Source organism: Crinia signifera, chromosome 2 (genome assembly GCF_055691185.1).
Source record: "Crinia signifera chromosome 2, ASM5569118v1, whole genome shotgun sequence".
In the NCBI taxonomy this organism is placed as follows: Eukaryota; Metazoa; Chordata; class Amphibia; order Anura; family Myobatrachidae; genus Crinia; species Crinia signifera.
Window position 1 is genome coordinate 204,498,614 of NC_139218.1, and position 22,426 is coordinate 204,521,039.

At 45.0% G+C, this 22,426-nt stretch overlaps 1 protein-coding gene across 3 annotated transcripts in view; it reads right to left on the reverse strand.

The window, feature by feature from the left end:
- MANEAL (mannosidase endo-alpha like) overlaps window positions 1-22,426 on the reverse strand; it is a 57,199-nt gene that overhangs the window by 15,707 nt on the left and 19,066 nt on the right. For all 3 annotated transcript variants that reach the window (XM_083173590.1, XM_083173588.1, XM_083173587.1), the window contains exon 2: window positions 2,790-3,345. In XM_083173590.1, the coding sequence (XP_083029716.1) occupies window positions 2,790-3,264 (475 nt within the window). In that variant the 5' untranslated portion in view covers window positions 3,265-3,345. The remainder of the gene's footprint in view (window positions 1-2,789; window positions 3,346-22,426) is intronic.

A 22,426-nucleotide genomic window follows, 5' to 3' on the forward strand; every position in this document is an offset into this window, starting at 1 on the left:
GCTGTAGCCGCCTTTCACAATTGATGGGTGTTGGCTGAGATTATATTATCATGGAAGCTCCTTCACATTAGGAGCATTTTCTCTACTGTGTGTGGGGACATTGCAGTTCATTAGAGCATAGGTTCTCAAACTCGGTCCTCAGGACCCCACACAGTGCACGTTTTCCAGGTCTCCTCACAGAATCATAAGTGAAATAATTACCTCCACCTGTGGATTTTTTTAAAATGTATCAGTCAATAATGAGTGCACCTGTTGGGTGACCTGGAAAATGTGAACTATGTGGGGTCCTGAGGATCGAATTTGCCACTGCCTTAGAGCATATCCACAATAAAAAAAACAAAATGTTGAAAAATAATTCTTGGGTTAGAGTGAGTTACATGATGCCCCTATGAAAAACCATGTCAGCATCATGTCATTGTCAACATTCTGGTGTGGACGTTCTGACTGAAGATGTTGCACCCCTGCCTGTGAGGGAAGGTAGCTATGACATGGAAGCATGGTTATGCCGATATTTAAGCCAACATATAGCAAGATCTTTGCATATTAAGCTCCATTATAATAGACTTCTGTGACGGAAGCATATGTCAAATTTTTATAGTGCACAAGGGTTGAATGAAGTCATCCCTGGAACAAAAGGTAAAAGTTCACTGGCTCTTTAGTCTTTGTTTTCCATCCTGAAATCAAGAAGCCACCTGTAGTGTAACATGATCGGTTAAATTAAAGTTACCAGCTAATATGCCTTGTCCATTTCATGAAACATTTATTCTATCCTTCACTCAGCTGCTCTATTAAGCTGGTATCAGTCTTCCAGTTAGGGTCAGACTAACATGTGGTAGGTGGGATTCAGATGGTATGTTGCTATGAGCAACCAATCAGATACTATTATCTTCTAGAAGGTGTTAAATGAATAAGATGTAGATTCCTATTGGTTGCATATAGCAACATCACAGTGTGAAATAGAACTCCCATCTTAGTAAATTTCCCCCTGGGGCTGATAATGTAGGGCATGGAAATGCCCACATGGAACTTAACAGCCCCATCCACACCCTTGCAGCACTAGCCCACCCACAGTTACTCTCACTACTACTCTTAGTAGGCCCACAGCTACTACTCATGATAGGCCTCTGAACATTTTCAGTCCATTGTAAAATGTACCTCTTTCGTACCAACGCTTTCGATAAAATAATCATCAGTATTTCTGTTCAGCTACTGCTCATTTTAAACGTATTTACTCTTCCCCCTATCCAGAACAACTGTTCAGGTTTTAAGGCTATCAATTCTTAAAAACAGGTTGTTGAGTCAAATGAATGAGATGCTAGCTAAGTGACCTATACTCATGCACAGTTATGTTTAATATATGGGTCATTACTGAGACTTCTGGACAGAAGCTAGAAAGCACAAACTTGTAAGAATGGTAAATTAGCTTAGTCGTCATGTTCGTATCATAATTCATCAGAGGCAGAAGGCTTAAAATTCAACATACAAACTAATGTATAATATTGCCTTGTAGTGGGCTTCATATATTTGATACTACACACGTTACATATCACCTTAAGTGGGGTATTCAATCCCCGCTGCTATTTCCGGCCGGGAGAGATAGCGGCTGTCGCCTATTCAATGCTGCCATTTCCGTCAGCATTGAAGGCATATTCTGACAAAACAGATCGGAGACTTGCTTTGCCGGAAATGGGCGCGGATTGTGGAATTCACAGCCATTCACGTGCCCACTTTCCAACACTCGACAGCCAGAACATTGAAGATTCAATCAAGCCGGGTGAAAACGGCCGGGGATTCCGACAGTCGGAATAGAGGATTGAATACCGCTCTAAGTGTTCATGCTGTTTGGGTTATGTTTTCCAGAATGGCTGGAAATGATAACCCGCCTAACAAATCATAAATTATAATACATTTAATTTGTATAGAACTTTTAGCCTACAATCAAATTATAGATACAAATAAAAAGGTCTGATAAAAAGGCCGCTCCCACTTAAGATATGGATGTTTTCAATATCTGTCGGTCCTGTCGGGATGTGGTACCTCAAAAAGAGAAGAACAAACACATCGCCATCTTCATAGTGTAAGTATTAAAATAAACATATAATAAAATTTCTCTGGTCAAAGAATATTCTCCGTACCGCAAAAGAGCCTTCTCTTAGGCCACAAGATTTTTCGTATCTTGTGGCCTAAGAGAAGGCTCTTTTGCGGTACGGAGAATATTCTTTGACCAGAGAAATGTTATTATATGTTTATTTTAATACTTACACTATGAAGATGGCGATGTGTTTGTTCTTCTCTTTTTGAGGTACCATATCCCGACAGGACCGACAGATATTGAAAACATCCATATCTCAAGTGGGAGCGCCCTATCAGACCTTTTTATTTGTATCTACTATTGTTGGGTAGTTTTGGTGACTATCCTTTATGATAAGGCTGCACCCTTTGTTTAGAGCGCAGATTCTTTCACTATTTCTTTACTACAATCAAATTATATCTAGGTTTAAATCAGAAACCTTTCAAGGCATTATGATCTGCTCCCCTCCCTCCAAGAGAAATTAATATCAATTACTTCTACAATATAAAATAAAAGGTAATGAAAAAAAAATAATGGAGTTTTCCAAAAGTTATGCAAAGAAATCTAGGCTTTGGCCCATTTATATAAATATTGTTTACATTTTCTATTCACTGGTGACAATATCTTTTTTTTTATAGTTTTGATATTGGACCCTTTGAAATCAGGATTTTCATACTGTGGCATAACATTGTTACAATTAGTCTATATAGTATCTTACCTATAGCAGCTGCTCTGAGCTGCCTCATGTGTTCTTCTAGGACCTCTGGGTCTTTGGAACTGTACGGCCCCAACTCAGGATAGAAGCTGGAACCAATATCTTCTGGAGGGCTGTGTCTACCTTTAGGATAACTTGCAGAAATTTTGGGGTCCCAATGGGGGACCATCACATGATCCCAATGAATATAATTCTTGTCAAACTTAGGGTTTCCATACCACATGTAGTAGAAAATGTGTAGATCATAATACACTTTGGTTCTGTCAGCAGCGTTTGTGGTGCCTTGTGGCTGAGAAATAGCCTCATTGGAAACAGAGCGTCTCTCTGATTGTTCACCGAAGGGCATAAGTTCCAGGCCAGGTGCAAGATCAGAAAAGCCATCAGTTGGCTTCAATGTTCTCAAGCCCATCATGGTTCCAAAAATGAATAGAGTGAAAAGAAAAAGAGCAATACATGCTTTCCGCCGGAGTCTTGCCATCTCAGATTATTATTGTGCTATCACCCGCTGTGGGTATGTGGTAAATAAGATTATTCCCTGCACGTCAGAATGGAAGTTCACCTGTAAGAGAGAAAACATAAAAATAATAAATCAACATGCTGTAACCTTAATTGATGAGCTTGAAAATAAATTTAATTACAGGGTTTCACATTTGTTGAAAGATTGACCCCCCTCCCCGCCAGAAGATATCATGTCCAAGACAATCCAGCAGTGAGCAGCCATGCACTCTGAGGGACCCCAATGAGACGAGACATATAATTGCCTGTGCAGCTAATTATCTGCAATCATGCTTATTAACTAAATATCTATATATGTTCACAATCCTGGCTATTGTGGCATCATGTGTTACAGCTGTACACATTATATCCCTTTTATTGATATGGTTTCAAAAGTGGAGTGTATAGCAGACACATGATGCTGAATTAGAAGCTGGCATTAATTGCTTTAGTCATATTTGATGTTATCTTTTGGCCATTGGCTAATTATAATCTTAAACTGCTAGCCAGACATCAACACAGCGGTAGTCTGCTGTTATGATAGAAGGATAATCATAGAGAACCTTGCCGAGTCTCCTTGTGGCTAACCAGTGCCCGGATATCAATAACAAGGGAGTGTAATAAGCATGCTGAACCAAGCCCCACAGGGTTTGTTTTTTACTTTCATCCCTTTGTAGTTTTATGTACATTGACTCTTTATCGGGGTCTGGTTTCCTATGTTTGGGTTCAAATATACCTTTGTTTGGGTAGTTATACAAGGTGGGTGGGATTGGTTTTATTTAGCTCTCCTGAATGAACTTTATCTACTGAAGAAACTAAGGCAGCATTGAAAAGCTTAATCTCATCCTCATCCATCACTCCTGATGGATGGAATTATCTGAGGTTCTGGCCCTCATTGTGATTAATTTCTTTATTCAGATTTTTGAAGGAACCCATTTACTGTAGATAGTATGGCAACACTGGCAAGTCTCAGTCTCATCTTTAAACCTTCAGCCATATGTTTAAATTATAGGCTTATTTCTCTTCAAAATGTAGACCTCAAAATATATGGAAATATGCTTGCCAATCGTCTTTTCACCCAGAATACACTTGATTACACCATGATGATCATTGATCTGATTCACTCTATTTACCATCCAAAATGACCATCTCTGTTTCAGAAAGCCGAAAAAACTTTTGACCACATATGGTCTTCCATGTCTGGGGTGTTTAGGTATTTGTGGTATGATTTCTCATAGAAGTTCAAACGTTGTATCAATCACCCACCTCTACTGTATCTCTTAATGCAATATAGTGAACAATATTTGCCGGTTGTGTCCTTTTTTCCCTTTGATCTGCAACCCCCTCGTTGAGCCTCTAGCTGGTAAACTTTATCAGAACCCTAAGATTCACAAAATTATAATGGGGAAATCAGAGCTTAATATTGCACTCTATGCAATGATCTCCTCTTGACGGTATCTGATCTAGTTCATTCCATCATGCTTCAACTTCTACTGATTACAGTCAACATTCCAGGTACAAACTTAATGCTTACAAAACTGACTGTTAGGATAATCTGGGGTGATCTCGGGGTTGTGACTGGCAGGTCTGCAGGAAGTTGAGTACAGCCTGAATTGTGCTTCTGTGGCCAAGGCACCTGAGCCTGACCCTGACTCTCTCACTATACCCTGAGTCAGCTGGCACCTGCGCTGGTCTTAGACTTTGCCACTAATAGCTGAGTTTCCAGGGCAGACTAGCTCCACCCTATACTGGGATGCCACCTGGTCTTTTGCAGTGACACAAAGTCCCAACTAAGTCAGTAAAAGGATAAACTGACTAAATAACAAAAGATGACTAGCCTCTGCACATGAACTTAAATTAGAGTATGCAACCTTTCAAACAGGAGATGAACACATGATTTGCGGCATTTACCGCTATAATGTGAATCCGTTGCAATAAACAAAACAAAACTATAACCAAGGTATTGCAGATAGGTTTACAACCTAACCGCCTAAGCGACACTGTCGCCAGGCTAGACCAATGCCTCTGGCATCTGCCGTGAGACAAACAAACAAGATACATACACAAGACAAGTAGGCATGCGATTAGGCTTGCACCCTTACCGCCTCCATGACTCTGTCTCAGGACAAGAGCTATGGCTCAAGCTGGCGCTGTGAGAATACCAACGGCAGACTGTAATGAAGGGTGTGACTTCCACTACAATGTGTGGGGAAGCCGTTGGTACTCACAGAAGCTGGACACAGACCAGATACATTGGTTCTCTGACACAGGCAGGATCTGACAGACTGGAGGCAATCTAGGACACAGCTGCTGCACAGAAGTCTTGGATACACAGGCTGGAATAGCCTGAACTCAGGAGTAATCTCAGACAGGAGTTTGCAAGGACTCTGAGAATCTCTGGGAACATAGAAATAACCAGGAATATACTAAGTGTATAACAGGAGTAAACAGGACTAAAACCGGCAGGGTCTATATACCAAGTGGCCATACCCAAAGACCAAGGCATGCATGGAAACAAGGCAAAGTGTCCAACAAAAACCCGGGAACACTGATCCGATGAGCACACAAAAAAATACACACAGTACATAGTGACTGCTGCGTTTACACCGACTCGCCGGAGGCGGGTCGTAACACTGACGTTCTCTGAGTGTTTTATTCTAAATTAATTTCCCCTCTTCTATGATTGTTAAAGACCAAGCACCTTAAGAAATCCTTGAGACACAGTGATTTTCCCCATCATCGGTCAGCATACACACTGGGCAAAATAGCTCAGTTTGTATGGACCTTTAGTTAGTGTGAAGGCTCAGATAGAATTTGGCTCAGATAATAGGACCTATTATTCCACTTTTTACCAACCCTGACATCCCTTCAGGTAAAAGTTTTATAACACTTCAGTTTTGCTTGCTAGGATCAAGTATCAAAGCGGCACCTGCAAAGACTCCACTTTTCCTCCCATTTGCAGGCCAGACCTCTCACCACTCTTGAATCCCTATGGAAAGTAGTCAATTAGCCACAGTTAATTACAGCAGGCAAATTGATTTGCTTGAACTATTAAATTATAGCTGCAGCAGCCTGTAAGTAATCTGCAGTTAACACAGATTTCTGTTTGAGTCTGAGGAGGCTTGAACAGAAATCCATGTTAACTACCCTGATGGTGGGTGCCACAAAGCTGTAAACCCATAGCTCCAGAAAATGATCACAGATTCTATAAGTTAACGCTCGGTAGCTGGAAAGTGTGCTGTGATTGAATAGCCCCAGATGTTAAAGCCAGATTTATTATTTATTTTATTTATTACCAATTATTTATATAGCGCACACATATTCCAAAGTGCTTTACAGAGAATATTTGAACATTCACATCAGTCCCTGCCCCAGTGGAGCTTACAATTTATATTCCCTACCACACAAACACATTCAGTCTAGTGTTCATTTTGTTGGGAGCCAAATAATCTAACAGTATATTTTTGGATTGTGGGAGGAAACCCACGCCAGCAGAGCAGACCATACAAACTCTGCAAAGTTAGGGCCATTGTGGTAATTAAACCTGTGAGCTCAGTGCTACACGGCCCACTGATTGCAAAGACACAGATAAAACCAATAAATCGTGCGCTGATTTAAAGCAGCTTAGGGTACATAGACAGTGAAGAACCACTTCACACACAAATACAATGCCAATCGATGTCTGATGTTCCCAGAGCGCTTATAATAGGAATTTTTCTCTCAAATTAGGTGCAATACCCCAAAAATAAAAGAGAAAACAAACAATGGTGTAATATTGTTACAATTGGAATAACACATACGTATGTGTTATTCCAATTGTAACAATATTGTCACACCAGGGGTCTGAGTCGACGACACTGAGACCTCTGGTGGGGACCTGGACCGGTACCTGAACCGGGGAGGTTGGAGAGGACCCTTACGCATAGAATGCGTGACAGTGCACCCGAAGCCAATGAACAGTCAGATGATAAAATACAACCGAGTTTTATTAGCAGATGGTTGTAAATAGACAGGCAGTAAAGTATGCAGGAGATATGATACAGTCTATGCAGATAGCGATACTTTACAGCTGGATGATGATGGTATGGTATCGATGGTGGAACATCGGATCCGGAATATCGGATATGGAGTGGAGACTGTGGGTCCGGAATGACGGACGGAAATAGGAAACAGGAGATCCGGAATATCGGACTTTACAGGTGATGATGGAACATCGATGGTGAGCGATGATGGAACATCGGAAGGTCCAGAGTCCCGGAGCTAGGCTTGAGTGCTGGGCTGTAGAAGCAGGATCACAGGAGATGGAATAACCTGGACTTCACAGGAGATGGAATGCCTGGAATACACTGCAGCATAGAGGAGACAACACCAGCAGGAATACACTTGCACGGAGACAAGGACAGCTGAACACACACTGGAGACAACTGAAGCACTAGCAATGGTTCTGAGAGCTCCCAGCATACTTATACCCACTGAGTGGCCAGGATTGGCCGGGCAGGTATGACTGGGAGATCAGAACCATCAGGATTGGCCAGAGCAAACATGTGACTGGGAAAAACATGGCAGCCCCCATGTCTGCTATGGCGGGAAAGTATGTTTGTGCACGCCATGCTTGTGACTGGGAGCAATGGCGGCGGACAGACGGATTGCCGTGCACTGGGTACTGTCACTGGGAGTCAGGAGAGCGGTGCACCGCGCAGCCGCAGACTCAGCAGCGCTGAGAGGACTGGAAGATGGCAGCGGAGATGGCGCACGGCAGACAGGACGCCGGCAGGGATGACATCTGGACCGCAAGCTGAACCTGCGGAGGCACTTAGCCGGTAAGAAAGTCTGTCTGAGAGCTCGGATCGTGACAGCACCCCCCCCCTTTAAGGGTGGCCCCAGGACACCTTTTAGGCTTGCGGGGAAACTTGGAGTGGAACGCCCGGATGAGTCTGGGAGCATGGACATCGATGGCATTGGTCCATGATCGCTCTTTGGGGCCGTAGCCCTTCCAATCGATCAGATATTGCAGACGACCATATCGGATGCGAGAGTCCAAGATTTTACTGACCTCATTTTCTGTTCCACGCTGGGTGCAAACCTTAGGTGCCTTGGGGAGCTTGGAATGAAAGTGATTCAGAACCAGCGGCTTGAGCAGTGAAATGTGGAATGTAGCTGGCACTTTCAAATAAGGCGGCAACTTGAGCTTGTAAGCCACAGGATTGACGACTCGCTCAACTGGAAATGGACCAATATATCGGGGAGCGAACTTCATAGATGGCACTCTCAATCGAAGATTCTTGGTTGACAACCAGACACGATCTCCTGGACGGAGGGCTGGCACAGCTCTGCGTTTCCTGTCGGCAAATTTTTTGTACCTGCTTGAAGCTTTCAGGAGTGAAGAACGAATGAGCTTCCAGGATTTGATGAATTGCCGGATGGTCGTGTCGACCGCTGGAACAGAGGACACAGGTTGCAGAGTGAAGTCAGGAACTCGAGGATGAAACCCATAGTTGGCAAGGAATGGAGTGACATTTGATGAAGAGTGATATTGGTTGTTATGGCAGAATTCTGCCCACGGAAGAAGTTGAGCCCAGTCATCTTGGGAGGAAGAGACATATGTGCGGAGGAATGCTTCAAGATCCTGATTTACCCTCTCTGTTTGGCCATTTGTTTGAGGGTGATAGGCTGTGGAGAATTTTAACTTGATTTGAAGCAGGGAGCACAGGCTTCGCCAGAATTTGGCTACAAATTGGACCCCTCTATCGGAGATGATTTCAAGAGGCAGTCCATGAAGCTTGAATATCTCTTTAATGAAGAGCTGGGACAGCTTGGAAGCTGACGGAAGACCGGTGAGGGGAACGAAGTGAGCCATCTTTGTGAACCGGTCAACAATCACCCAGATGGTAGTGAACTTGTCAGACTCTGGAAGATCAGTTACAAAGTCCATAGATATATGCGTCCAAGGACGATGTGGCACTGACAGTGGCATCAATTGCCCAGGAGGAGACTGACGACTGGTCTTGTGCTGAGCACATTTAGCACAGGAGGAGACAAAGTCCTGTACATCCTGTTTGAGGGACGGCCACCAGTAGGACCTGGTGATAAACTCGTAAGTTTTCTGAATGCCTGCATGGCCAGCAAATTTTGAAGAATGCGCCCAACAGAGCAGCTTCTTCCTTAGGGCTGGCTTTACATATCTTTTCCCTATAGGGGGCGTGAGATTTGAAACTCCTGTTGCGGAGAATGCCACTGGATCAATAATAAAATGTTGATGGGTGGACTTTGACTCACTATCTTGCTCCCATGAGCGGGAAAGGGCATCAGCTTTTCGATTTTGTGTCCCCGGACAGAATGACAGCTTGAAACGGAACCTGGAAAAGAAAAGTGTCCATCTGGCTTGACGGGGATTTAAACATTGAGCAGACTTGAGATACAGAAGATTCTTGTGGTCTGTGATAATTGTGATCTCATGGACAGCGCCCTCTAGAAGATATCTCCATTCTTCTAATGCCAACTTGATGGCGAGGAGCTCTTGATCGCCGATTGCATAATTACGCTCTGCAGGCAGGAACTTACGAGAGTAAAACCCACAGGGATGAAGACGTCCATCAGGCGCTTTCTGCGAGAGAACTGCCCCAACACCCACGGAGGAGGCGTTGACCTCGAGAATAAAGGGCAAGGTGGTGTCAGGCTGTCTTAACACAGGAGCTGAAGTGAACCTCTGCTTCAACAGATGGAAGGCTTCGATGGCTTCTGCCGGCCACTTCGCTGGATTGGACCCTTTTTTTGTTAGGGCAGTGATGGGTGCCACAATAGAAGAGAACTTACAGATGAATTTTCTGTAATAATTGGCAAAACCCAGGAAATGTTGAATACCTTTCAGCGAAGAGGGAATTGGCCAATCTTGGATGGCCTGCAGTTTTCCTGGGTCCATTTGTAGACCAGAACCAGAGACAATGTACCCTAGGAAGGGTATAGACTTCACCTCGAAGACACATTTCTCCAGTTTGCAGTATAGATGATTAGCTCGCAGCCGGGACAGGACCTCTTTGACCCAATAACGATGTTCTTTGATGTTATTGGCGTAGATTAAAATGTCATTGAGATATACGACTACATGTCGATACAGAATGTCCCGGAAAATCTCATTGACATAGTGCTGGAACACGGCTGGGGCATTGCTGAGCCCGAAGGGCATGACGAGGTACTCATAGTGGCCGTCTCTGGTATTAAACGCCGTCTTCCACTCGTCGCCCTCTGGTATGCTGATGAGATTATATGCGCCCCTCAGGTCGAGTTTCGTGAAGATGGTTGCACCGCTGACACGGTCAAACAGCTCGGTGATGAGGGGCAACAGGTATCTGTTCTTTACTGTGATGTCGTTGAGGCCGCGATAATCAATGCAGGGACGTAGGCCTCCATCCTTCTTCTTTACGAAGAAGAATCCCTTTGCCAGATTTTCCTTGATGTAATCGGTCATGGCCTGAGTCTCTGGAAGAGAGAGAGGATAGGTTCTACCTCTCGGTGGTTCTTTGCCTGGGATAAGGTCGATAGGGCAATCCCACGGTCTGTGAGGAGGTAGAATATTGGCGCCAGACTTGCTGAATACATCCGAGTACTCTTGGTAGGGAAGAGGCGGAAGGTCTGCTGCATCGGCTGAAGAATGACGAGCTGGGAGTACCTTTTGGAGACAGGTACCGGAGCAGGAAGGATCCCAGGAAAGGATTTCGGATGTCTTCCAATCAAGGCGAGGATTGTGAAGACGGAGCCAGGGTAAACCCAGAACCAGAGCATTAGTGGCTCGGGGTAATACCAGGAAGGACAAGAGTTCAGTGTGCAGGACTCCCACTCTCAGTGTAAGTGGCAAAGTTCTGCGGGAGACTGTGGCATCAGGAATCCTACTGCCATCCACAGCAGTAAGGAAGACAGTCTTGGAAAGACTTTCAGTGGGCAAGCCCCACTTGCGGACCAGTTCAGCAGTGACGAAGTTGCCAGCGGCACCGGAATCAAGAAGTGCGGAGACAGTCTTGAAATGCTGACCAACTTGTAAAGAAACTGGAAGTACACAATCAGTTGCTGATGGAGAGGACTTAATTACTCCTAGCCTACCCTCTCCTTGACGGGCTAGGAGGAGGAGTTTTCCTGACGCTTTGGGCATGCAGAAATTTGATGTGCAGGATCGGCACAATACAGACAGAGCTGTGCCAACCGACGACGTCGACGTTCTCCTGGGGACAAACGGAAGCGGTTTATCTCCATTGGTTCTTCTTTGGAATGAGCCACGGGAGCAGCAGGTAAAGAAGGCGGAGGAGTTGGCACTTTAACTGGAGCGCTCTTGTGACGTTCTACAGCCCTTTCTCGGAAGCGTAGGTCTACTTTGATGCATAATGATATAAGGTCATCTAGACCTGAGGGTAAGTCTCTGGTAGCGAGTTCATCCTTAATACGGTCGGATAGACCATGCCAGAAAGCTGCGTATAAGGCCCCATCACACCAGGAGAGTTTAGACGCCAGAATCTGGAATTGGACCAGATATTGCCCCCGACGGAGCGGGATCCCTGTCTGAGACGGAGGAGTTCAGTGGAGGCAGATGCTGATCGCCCAGGCTCATCAAAGATACGCCGGAATGTAGACACGAAGTCCTTGTAGTTGGACAAGATGGCATCAGATCTTTCCCATAAAGGTGACGCCCATTCTAACGCTGCTCCACACAGGAGGGAGATGATGTAGGCGATCTTGACCCTTTCAGTAGGGAAGTTACTGGGTTGCAGCTCGAAGTGAATCTCACTCTGACTGAGAAAACCTCGGCAGGTCTTGGGGTTCCCATCATACTTAGTGGGGATAGACAGATGAAGGCGAGGTGCAGCAGCCATTACAGGAGGATGAACTGGACTTGGAAGTTCACTGACAGGCTCAGGGCCACTGAGAGTGGTCTGTAGTTTATCCAGCCGGGAAGACAGATCTTGGAGACAATGAATCACTTGGCTCTGCGCAGCCTCTTGCTGATCCAAGCGAACAGCCAGTTGCTGCACAGGGCTGGATGGTGATGCTTGGCTTGCGGCTGGATCCATTTGGCTAGTGCTTACTGTCACACCAGGGGTCTGAGTCGACGAGACTGAGACCTCTGGTGGGGACCTGGACCAGTACCTGAACCGGGGAGGTTGGAGAGGACCCTTACGCATAGAATGCGTGACAGTGCACCCGAAGCCAATGAACAGTCAGATGATAAAATACAACCGAGTTTTATTAGCAGATGGTTGTAAATAGACAGGCAGTAAAGTATGCAGGAGATATGATACAGTCTATGCAGATAGCGATACTTTACAGCTGGATGATGATGGTATGGTATCGATGGTGGAACATCAGATCCGGAATATCGGATATGGAGTGGAGACTGTGGGTCTGGAATGACGGACGGAAACTGGAGATCCGGAATATCGGACTTTACAGGTGATGATGGAACATCGATGGTGAGCGATGATGGAACATCGGAAGGACCAGAGTCCCGGAGCTAGGCTTGAGTGCTGGGCTGTAGAAGCAGGATCACAGGAGATGGAATAACCTGGACTTCACAGGAGATGGAATGCCTGGAATACACTGCAGCATAGAGGAGACAACACCAGCAGGAATACACTTGCACGGAGACAAGGACAGCTGAACACACACTGGAGACAACTGAAGCACTAGCAATGGTTCTGAGAGCTCCCAGCATACTTATACCCACTGAGTGGCCAGGATTGGCCGGGCAGGTATGACTGGGAGATCAGAACCATCAGGATTGGACAGAGCAAACATGTGACTGGGAAAAACATGGCAGCCCCCATGTCTGCTATGGCGGGAAAGTATGTTTGTGCACGCCATGCTTGTGACTGGGAGCAATGGCGGCGGACAGACGGATTGCTGTGCACTGGGTACTGTCACTGGGAGTCAGGAGAGCGGTGCGCCGTGCAGCCGCAGACTCAGCAGCGCTGAGAGGACTGGAAGATGGCAGCGAAGATGGTGCACGGCAGACAGGACGCCGGCAGGGATGACATCTGGACCGCAAGCTGAACCTGCGGAGGCACTTAGCCGGTAAGAAAGTCTGTCTGAGAGCTCGGATCGTGACAAATATTACACCATTGTTTGTTTTCTCTTTTATTTTTGGGGTATTGCACCTAATTTGAGAGAAAAATTCCTATTATAAGCGCTCTGGGAACATCAGACATCGATTGGTACGGCCCACTGATTGGCTGAGATAGCTCTCAGCCAATCAGAGGGCTCACATTCAGGTGGCTGCTGATTGGCTGAGAGAGATCTCTCTCTAAGTCAATCAGAGGGTTGCCCAGTCCTTTGAAATGTCTTTTCAATTTCTGCCGCCCTCCGCTGACTACTGCCGCCTGCCAGCGCTCCTGCTGCCTGCCACTTGCCCCACTGACTACAGCCGCCACAGATTGCATTAAAAAACCACAAACAATCACACATGCAATGCGATAAATATAATGTGCAGCACATATCTATCGATGCAACATTCGGCAGGGAGGGCCCGCGCATCGTGTCTGGTGACACATACGATGGCATGCGATCCACATGCCGTATCCCACATACCGTATGCATGGGCACCATTACTTCTGTTTTGCCTTATTTTACTGCTTTATTCATATACCAAACATTTGAACTTGTACTAAGTTATCCCTTGTTGACTGTCCTATAAGAGTGCATTTTTTGCTGATTATTCTGGTCCTGTATACTGAGATTTTCTTTGTCAATCTTAAATTTTTTTTTTTTTTAAACAACTACAATAAACTAATGAAAAATAAAGTCCCCATGATCCACCACAATGGTAATAGAAGAATTACTAAGGAGATATATGCATATTGCTACCAACAATTAATTGTGTTATACCCACTCCCAGCTACCCACAGAAGTTATTTTTCTAGTGTATAGATTAATGCTGAAAGTCATTTCCTTAACAAATCGCATTATTTGTAGAGAAGTGCTCTCATTTAAGCAAACCTAACCACAGTTTTACATGATTCCTATAATGTGTCCAGCTGTCACGCTTACAGGACATGCAATACTGCTAGACAATTAAATAAGTCATATTACAACATAGGGCATCCGATGCATCTAGCTTAATTCCAGATAAGTTCCTGCTCCCAAATAGATTTGTATTACTGGCTTCTGAATCCTACATTATTTCATACCAGCCCTGTATTATGGCTTAAAGGACACTAAAGCCTTGTAATTCATACTTATTCACATGGGACATCTGTTGGGTGGTTTGTATTTCAGCTAAAAGGCTACAGTTCTCTTAATGCTATTAAATTACTGCTGAATCTTTAAGTAACAAGAGATACACTAAAAAGTCACAAAGATACACAACAATGTGGGAGTCATAGAACATGGACATCTGATCTGAAAGCACTCATCTGTACCACCCCCCATTATCCTTCTACAGTAAATGTCCCTGTATTATTAATGTATGTAAAAAAAGACTGTAACACATAACATTGCTGGTACTTTTCTACTATATTAACCAATAGATATGATGTTAGCTGTGGTCAGAATAGGCATACGAATTCGGCAACAAATTCAAGAGCATATTGTGTAATTAAAAAAATAAATATTTTATGTACTGTAGAATATTTTTTGTATACCATAGACAATAATTACAACACAAACACATTTGAACCGAGAATTCTAAGGGCCTACTTAAGCACTTGAGGGCCCTTTATGGGATCTACCTCCCAGGATCGGATTGCAATATGCGGTCCTATAGGTTGAATGTAACACTGGGCAGACACAGGGAGCCTGTCCCTATGAACTGCTCAGCCGGGTGCCGTAGGTCTGCGTATGTGCAGTTAGTGATGACCCCCAGCTGACCCCTGCTGGCAGTGCGGTCTGTAACCATAGGCTAGCATGGGCTACCGTCATCTCAGAATGGCAGTAGCCCCGGACACCTGATGCGAGGCTGGGCGATGTTGATACATGCGCGGTTAGCGCTGACCTCCCCCTCCCCCCCCCGCTGACCGCACTTCCCTGGCAGCAGTGTGGTTTGTATCCCATAGGCTACAGAATGGTGGTAGCCCAGGAACCTTAAGTAACCTATGGGGGATGCAGCCGGCGGCAGTGCAGGAGGGATCACAGCAGGGATCAGAGATTCCTGCTGCGGTACCTCCTACATATATTCAGGAGATACTTGATATTTGCGGATAACCCCCAAAAACGCTTGTTTTTGGGGTTTTAGCTGCAAATATTAATTGATAAATGGGCCCCTAGATGAGAACAAAACCAATTGCAGGCTGGTTTTGTTGAGGTGTGCGTGCCAGTATAATGCTTCTACGAGAGCATTGGTTGGGTGCACTGTTATGGGGATTTGCAGGCAAGGGTGTGATTATGAAACAGACTTGCTAATAATTATCTTGTGTGGGTCACATGTTCGGCATGTAATAACTATCAATGTGTATGGTGCTACCGTCAAACACTTTTGCTTGTCATTTTTAATTATAATATTATTGAGCCTTCACTTTTGTATAAATGTGACCAGACCTGGACTAACTTATGGTTGATTCATTGCACATGAGTGTAATGTCAGCACAGCAAACCTCTTTCCTCAAATTATAATGGTATCAGTATCTACCAATTATGCATGTTTTATAAATGGAGCAGAAACTTAGAACTTCATTCACATTGCCAAATTTGATTATCTTCTATGTGATGTATTTCTACATTGTCCACTAAACATATTATCTATAAATTCTACTGGAAGAATAACCAGGGTCTTACTGTACATATTTACTAGTTATTATACTGTGACAAAGTTGTCACTAAAGCATCTCATTTCCTAAGCCCTTGAAATAAAATACAGAGATTATCTCCATAGCAACTCTTGTGTTCTGCTTATAAAAAGATGCGATTTGCACAATATACAGTATTACTTTCATTGTATTACTATTTATGGGATGTTTTACTGTTTTAGGTCACTGCAGTGAGATTATATTGACCGTATACACAGCGTTTTCGCCATTTAATTGTGATAAACCTTTAGTACAATAATTAACAGAACATTTGCCTTAAAGCCTTCCTCTTGGGTAAAACAGGCTAATCATACATAGCTGATATTGAAGTAAGGATAAGCAGGACTGGGTCTATTAAAGTGTACGGTAAGTACTAGCATTAGAATACTAAGGTATAGGTAAAATATGTGCGATAACAAGCTATGCAGTAATAAAAACGAAATAATTAGAATCACACACAATAGGATTCTACAGCAATGCAAACTCAGATTTTGGGGAAGCCCTAGAGATGAGCGACTGCGCATGCACATAAATTGTTATGCGCATGTGCGGCCGCTTGGTGCGAGCGGGCAGGGAAAACTGCTTGCTCACCATCCTGTTCACAGCTAGCAGAGCAGGCGGGAGGCATGGGTGGTGCCCATGGGAACACCCAGCATTTCATAGGCGTTCTTGTGAAAACGCTGGGCGTTCCTATGGTGGGTGTGTGGGGTTTACATTGTACGATGACGTGGGTGTGCTGGTTTTACAATGTACAAATCATTCGATGGTTGGCGACCATCAAATGATTTCCTCACGCATGCATGCTGCGAATGGATGTTTATGCAAAACAGGAGGGGGGGCTGACATTTGTGCGGGCGGCGTTAAAATGTCACGCAAATCTGCGAAATTCACAGCTTTGCGTGTCAACCAAAATAAGGCCCTAATTCCACTCCCTAACCTTACACCACTTTTTATAGTCTCTTGCCTGACCCATTTGTACCCTCTCCAATCAATTCACAATAGTTGCCTCTTCAAACTTAGCACTTTAATCTCCACAAAATAATTGTTCTCCACATGGGTGTGGTACAGTGGCCATCAGTCGGGACTCCGATGGTCAGTATACAGACATCAAAATCCTGACTGCCAGTACTCCGACAGGGGGTTGAGCGCATCAAAGCCCTTTGCGGGCTCACTGTGCTCGCCACACTGTGGGCTTTATGGCTCGCACACAGGTTCTCTTCTCCCTCTATAGGTGTCATGTACCCCCAGTGGGAAAATAGCCCCTGTCAGTCATTTAACAGCCTGGATTCCGATGACGGTATACGGACCGTCATAATCCAGACTTTCAGGAGGGCATCACTCCACAAAGACTTTACTCTCTTATCCAATAGCTCCACTCTCTCTTGCTAAACAATTCTACTTCAAAGATTTTGATTTTAGTCCTCCGACCATTGCCACTGCTTCACCACCTTCAACATCCTTCCTCTCTCAATAAGCTTGACTTTGCCACCTATTTTTTTTGGCCACCACCCTTTTCCCATCTCTCCGCTACAGAAATGTCAGCATCATCCTTCTTCACCCTACTGCCGAATGCCCCAGTTTAATATACACTAGCATTAGTGCACACCATATTGCTGCAATGTGCAGTGTGATACTCCTACTGCAATAATGCTCTTTGTTAAATAGGCTTCACCATAACTACCCAAATCACTGACCCCCTTCATGCATAAGACTAAGGGGTTGTATTCAATCCTGGGTCACGACTGTCAGGATGTCCCAACAGTCGTGACCCTGGCCCGCTCATCTGATATTAGGCAGTTCAATGTCCTGCCGAATGACGAAAAGGGGGCATGTCCACGAGATACGGCCGTGATCTCGACAATCCACAGCCGTTCTCTGCAAAACAGGCCTGACTGCTTTTATAGTCGGATCTGTTCTGCCGAGATGCTGTTCAATGCTGTTGGGAAAAAGAACATTAAATAGGCACCCGCCGCTATTTTCAGCGGGGGTTTGAATACCGCCCTAAGCCTTAGAGTTGCCCATTAGGAGTGTTTTCTTAAATGTACTTACAGGGGCAAAAACAGGATTTCTGGCAAGGGGTTTCCAAATGTTTTAGCGATTAATGCCAACCCATGAAGAATACATAACATTAAGGGGGGTATTCAATGTGTAGGTCACAGCGGTCGAGCTTGCTTGACCGATATGACCTTGTCCCGTTCTCGGTCAGCTCGACCGAGAACATGCAGGCGGGATTCAATGTCCCGTCCGCAGTGGGACGAGAAGTGGGCGTGGCCGCGAGTTGCAGCCGCAGCTTGTCACTTCCCGGCCGTTCTCGGCAGAACGAGCCCGACTTCTTGTGAAGTCAGGCTTGTTCTACCAAGAAACCCTGCTCAATGCTGTCGGGGAAGACAGCATTGAATAGGGCCCAGCGGCCATCTCCCCCGAGAGACCTGTAACAAGCTATGGTCTGCCTCAAACAAAGTGCAGTGAATGTAATACAGTGCATCACGCTCCAATGATCACAGTAAGCCACTACCTAGATCCTGCCTCCGGTGTGATGAGCTAGCTTTCATTTATATAAAAAAAAGAGAAAACAATAACCAGCTGTGGAATTGTAACGCTAATATTGTTATTTGACCAACTGTGCAAACACATAATTGAATTCGATTTACCTTTATTATATTTTACAGTATGATACTATAAGGTTGACCATAAGCATCACTATGGGAACTGCAGGACATGTTAACACTATAATGTATGTGAACAACCATCAGCCAATAGGGACTTTATTCTTGTTGTTTCAATACTTAACTCCAGCACTACCCTCTTTTGTTGTATTAGGAATAGACACACATAACACACACAATAGCAGCTACAGTACTTTCACATCCTGAAAACAGGCTTTTTATTAACAAACCTAATTAGCATTCACTGCTGTGTTTCATCAGTGGCTCAAAGTCAATGTTTTGTGTTGCAGGACTGCTTACAAGAGCAAAATCTATTTATGGATATATGGATGACTTTAACTCCTATTAGAACAGCTAGATGTGCAAGCAAGAAATTTAAAAAATCCCCTGTAATACTGGTTACAGCTATGTGCAAGAAAGGTTTATGCAAAAGCATACTGAATGTACAGTAAGGGGCCTATTTATATATTTATTTATATCCCTTTTTTCCACAGAAGGTTCCATTATAATGCTTGGTATAATGCTTGGCTCCCACGATGGGCATTGTATAGGAAAAAATCGCATCGCATCGCATGCGATGCGATGCAATGCCATTTTTCACAGAAATCATTGACGTGTTAAAATCATGTTAAATGCACCCCAAAGGGCATATGTTACTGTACCACCCCCACTATGAATGCCAACCCGAAGCGTGGCGAGCGCAGCGAGCCCGTGAGGGGCGGCGGTACGCGTCCTACGACCTTTTCATACCCCCACTATCCACGTCGGCGTGGAGTTGAGAATAGGAAGTGTGGCGAGCGCAGCGAGCCACCGAGCCCGAAGCGTGGCGAGGGGACACGGATAGCTGTGAATCCCGCGAGGGGACACGGATAGCTGTGAATCCCGCGAGGGGACACGGATAGCTGTGAATCCCGCGAGGGGACACGGATAGCTGTGAATCCCGCGAGGGGACACGGATAGCTGTGAATCCCGCGAGGGGACACGGATAGCTGTGAATCCCGCGAGGGGACACGGATAGCTGTGAATCCCGCGAGGGCACACGGATAGCTGTGAATCCCGCGAGGGGACACGGATAGCTGTGAATCCCGCGAGGGGACACGGATAGCTGTGAATCCCGCGAGGGGACACGGATAGCTGTGAATCCCGCGAGGGGACACGGATAGCTGTGAATCCCGCGAGGGGACACGGATAGCTGTGAATCCCACGAGGGGACACGGATACCTGTGAAGGTATCCGCGTCCGCTCGCCACGCTTCGGGCTCGGTGGCTCGCCACACTTTCTATTCTCAACTCCACGCCGACAAGGATAGTGGGGGTATGAAAAGGTCGTAGGACGCGTACCGCCGCCCCTCGCGGCCTCGCTGTGCTCGCCACGCTTCGGGTTGGCGTTGATAGTGGGGGTGGTACAGTGTGAAAAAAGACATTTGGGGTGCATTTAACATGTTTGCTACTAATTTAAATGCATTTGGATGCATTTGTGATCAAAATCGCATACCATCGCATGCGATTTTTACAACAAATGCATAAAAAACCCGGAAAAATCGCATCGCATCGCATGCCATCGCAAGCCACTACATATGGCATGCGATGGGAGCCGTGAAAGTATACAAGTACCTAATGCTTTAATACTATACTTAGCTTTTGGGTTTTTGAGACTCAAATGCTTGATATTTGATTTTTTGGGGGCATTAATCTGTAGTTGCCACACTCTAGACCAGTTTTTCTCAACCTCAGTCTTCAAGTGAAATAATTAGCTTCCCCTGTGTATCTTTTAAAATGTGTCAGTGAGTAATGAAAATATGAACTGTTGGGGGTACTTGAGGACTGTGGTTGAGAACCACTGCTCTAGACCATTCTTCCAATCCAGTGGTTCTTGAACTCGGTCCTCATTACCCCACACAGTGCAGGTTTCCAGATCACCTCACAGGTGTTCTTATTACTCATTGACACATTTTAAAAGATCCACAGGTGGAGCTAATTATTTCACTTGATTTTGTGGCTATCTCCTGTCCTCCTGGCCGGCCACGGGCTGTCCTGCTGTGGCGTCGATCCCTGGGCAGCCGTCGCCATCTTTAAAGCCTGGTGGATGTGGTCCCTACTCCTGCCTGGACTCTAATACCCTGCACGATTTCAACTTATTGCTGTGCCTACGACTGTGATTGTGCAGAGCAGATATTCTGTGGTGAATACTTCCCTATTTATTTGTGCACTCTGCATCAAGGCAGTGTGTGGTGTGCTAGCCACCACCATTCTGCCTTCTTCACTACCTATTTGCAGTATATCCTATATGCACTACTTTGACTATGTCTGATCCTCTGTATCTTATTCTGGAGGCCATTACTGCCTCTATGCAGAGGGTCCTCGCTGCTCTGGGGGATGTAAATATTAACTCCACAAATTCTGTGCCTGTAGCTTCTGAATCCTCTGATACCATTCTGGATCGGGTCTGTTGGATAGAGGTTGATTTGTCCTTGTACACTGACCCTGTGAACCCTCCATACTTCCACTGGGGATATGCCTCCAGATTGGGCGGTTTATATGAAGCCCTACCCTACAGCTCCGGCGACCGTGCTTTCGGCGGGAAAATACTTCTTTACATTTTCATTTCCTTATCCTTGGCTGGACGGGAGGATTCTGGAACCTTTGTCTCAACACTGGCGACTGGTGCGTGTGTGTATCTGGGTATATGGTGGTGGGACTGCAATATATGCGGCTTCAAGTGGGAGGCGACTCGAGCCTGGCCAGACTGAACTTCTTCAATCCTTGCATGACAGAACCTTTTCCCACCACGTTTGCCATTATTGGCTGCTCCTTTTCTGACATATAACTGCATGTTCTGTTTGCTTGTCATACTGAGATTTTTATACTTCTGTATTTATATCCTGTTTACTGCTTTATAAGAATGTGATTTTAAATGCCACATATTTCTTAGATTATCCTCATATACCTTATGTTTGGCAGTAGACCAGGGCCTTGTGTGTAGTCCGATCAACATATTTAGATGGATGGGGGAGGTGGACCTTGTATATCCTGACCTGGGGTTTTACCTATTTTGTAACTGTATCACTGGGGGCTTGTCCTCCTTTTCCTTTTCTCGCAAGCTTTCCTGGATTCTTTACAATTCTTACCCTCAAGTTGCCTATATATTATAAAAAGTATCCTATTTTCTTTGCCCCTGCCAGATATTCGGTCATTATCCTTTGTTTGTGGGGGTGGGGGGGAGGGGGGGTTAGCTAGTTAAATTAGTTAGTAGGGAGTACAGTATATATATAGATAGGTGGGTGGGCAAGACGGGGGGGTAGGTTAGTTTTTTTCTGGTAGTTTAGCTATTATATAGCTATAGACCACTAACTTACTTCTTCTATAGTTTATAGCAGATAGTAATGGGTAGAGGGGTAGTGTAAGTTAATAGGGATTCAGGTATACCACAGTTGGGGTCAGTTCATACAGGGTGGGGGGTTATGGGGAGGTTTGCTTTGGGTGTTTTCCAGGGATTTATTTTGTTAGCAGTTAGTGGGTTTATTTTGGGGTTATTTCACCATCCGGATTTTATATTTTGATGCTGCTGTGATGCGTTAATGTTTTTTTTCTACCCTTTGCAACAATTTGATTAAGTGCTTTACGGGGTTGTGTGTGTGATCTGGCAATGTACTCTCTCCTACTTAGAAAACCTGAATGGCGCCTTCAGTATAAGTTCCAAATTTATCCTACGGAAAAAG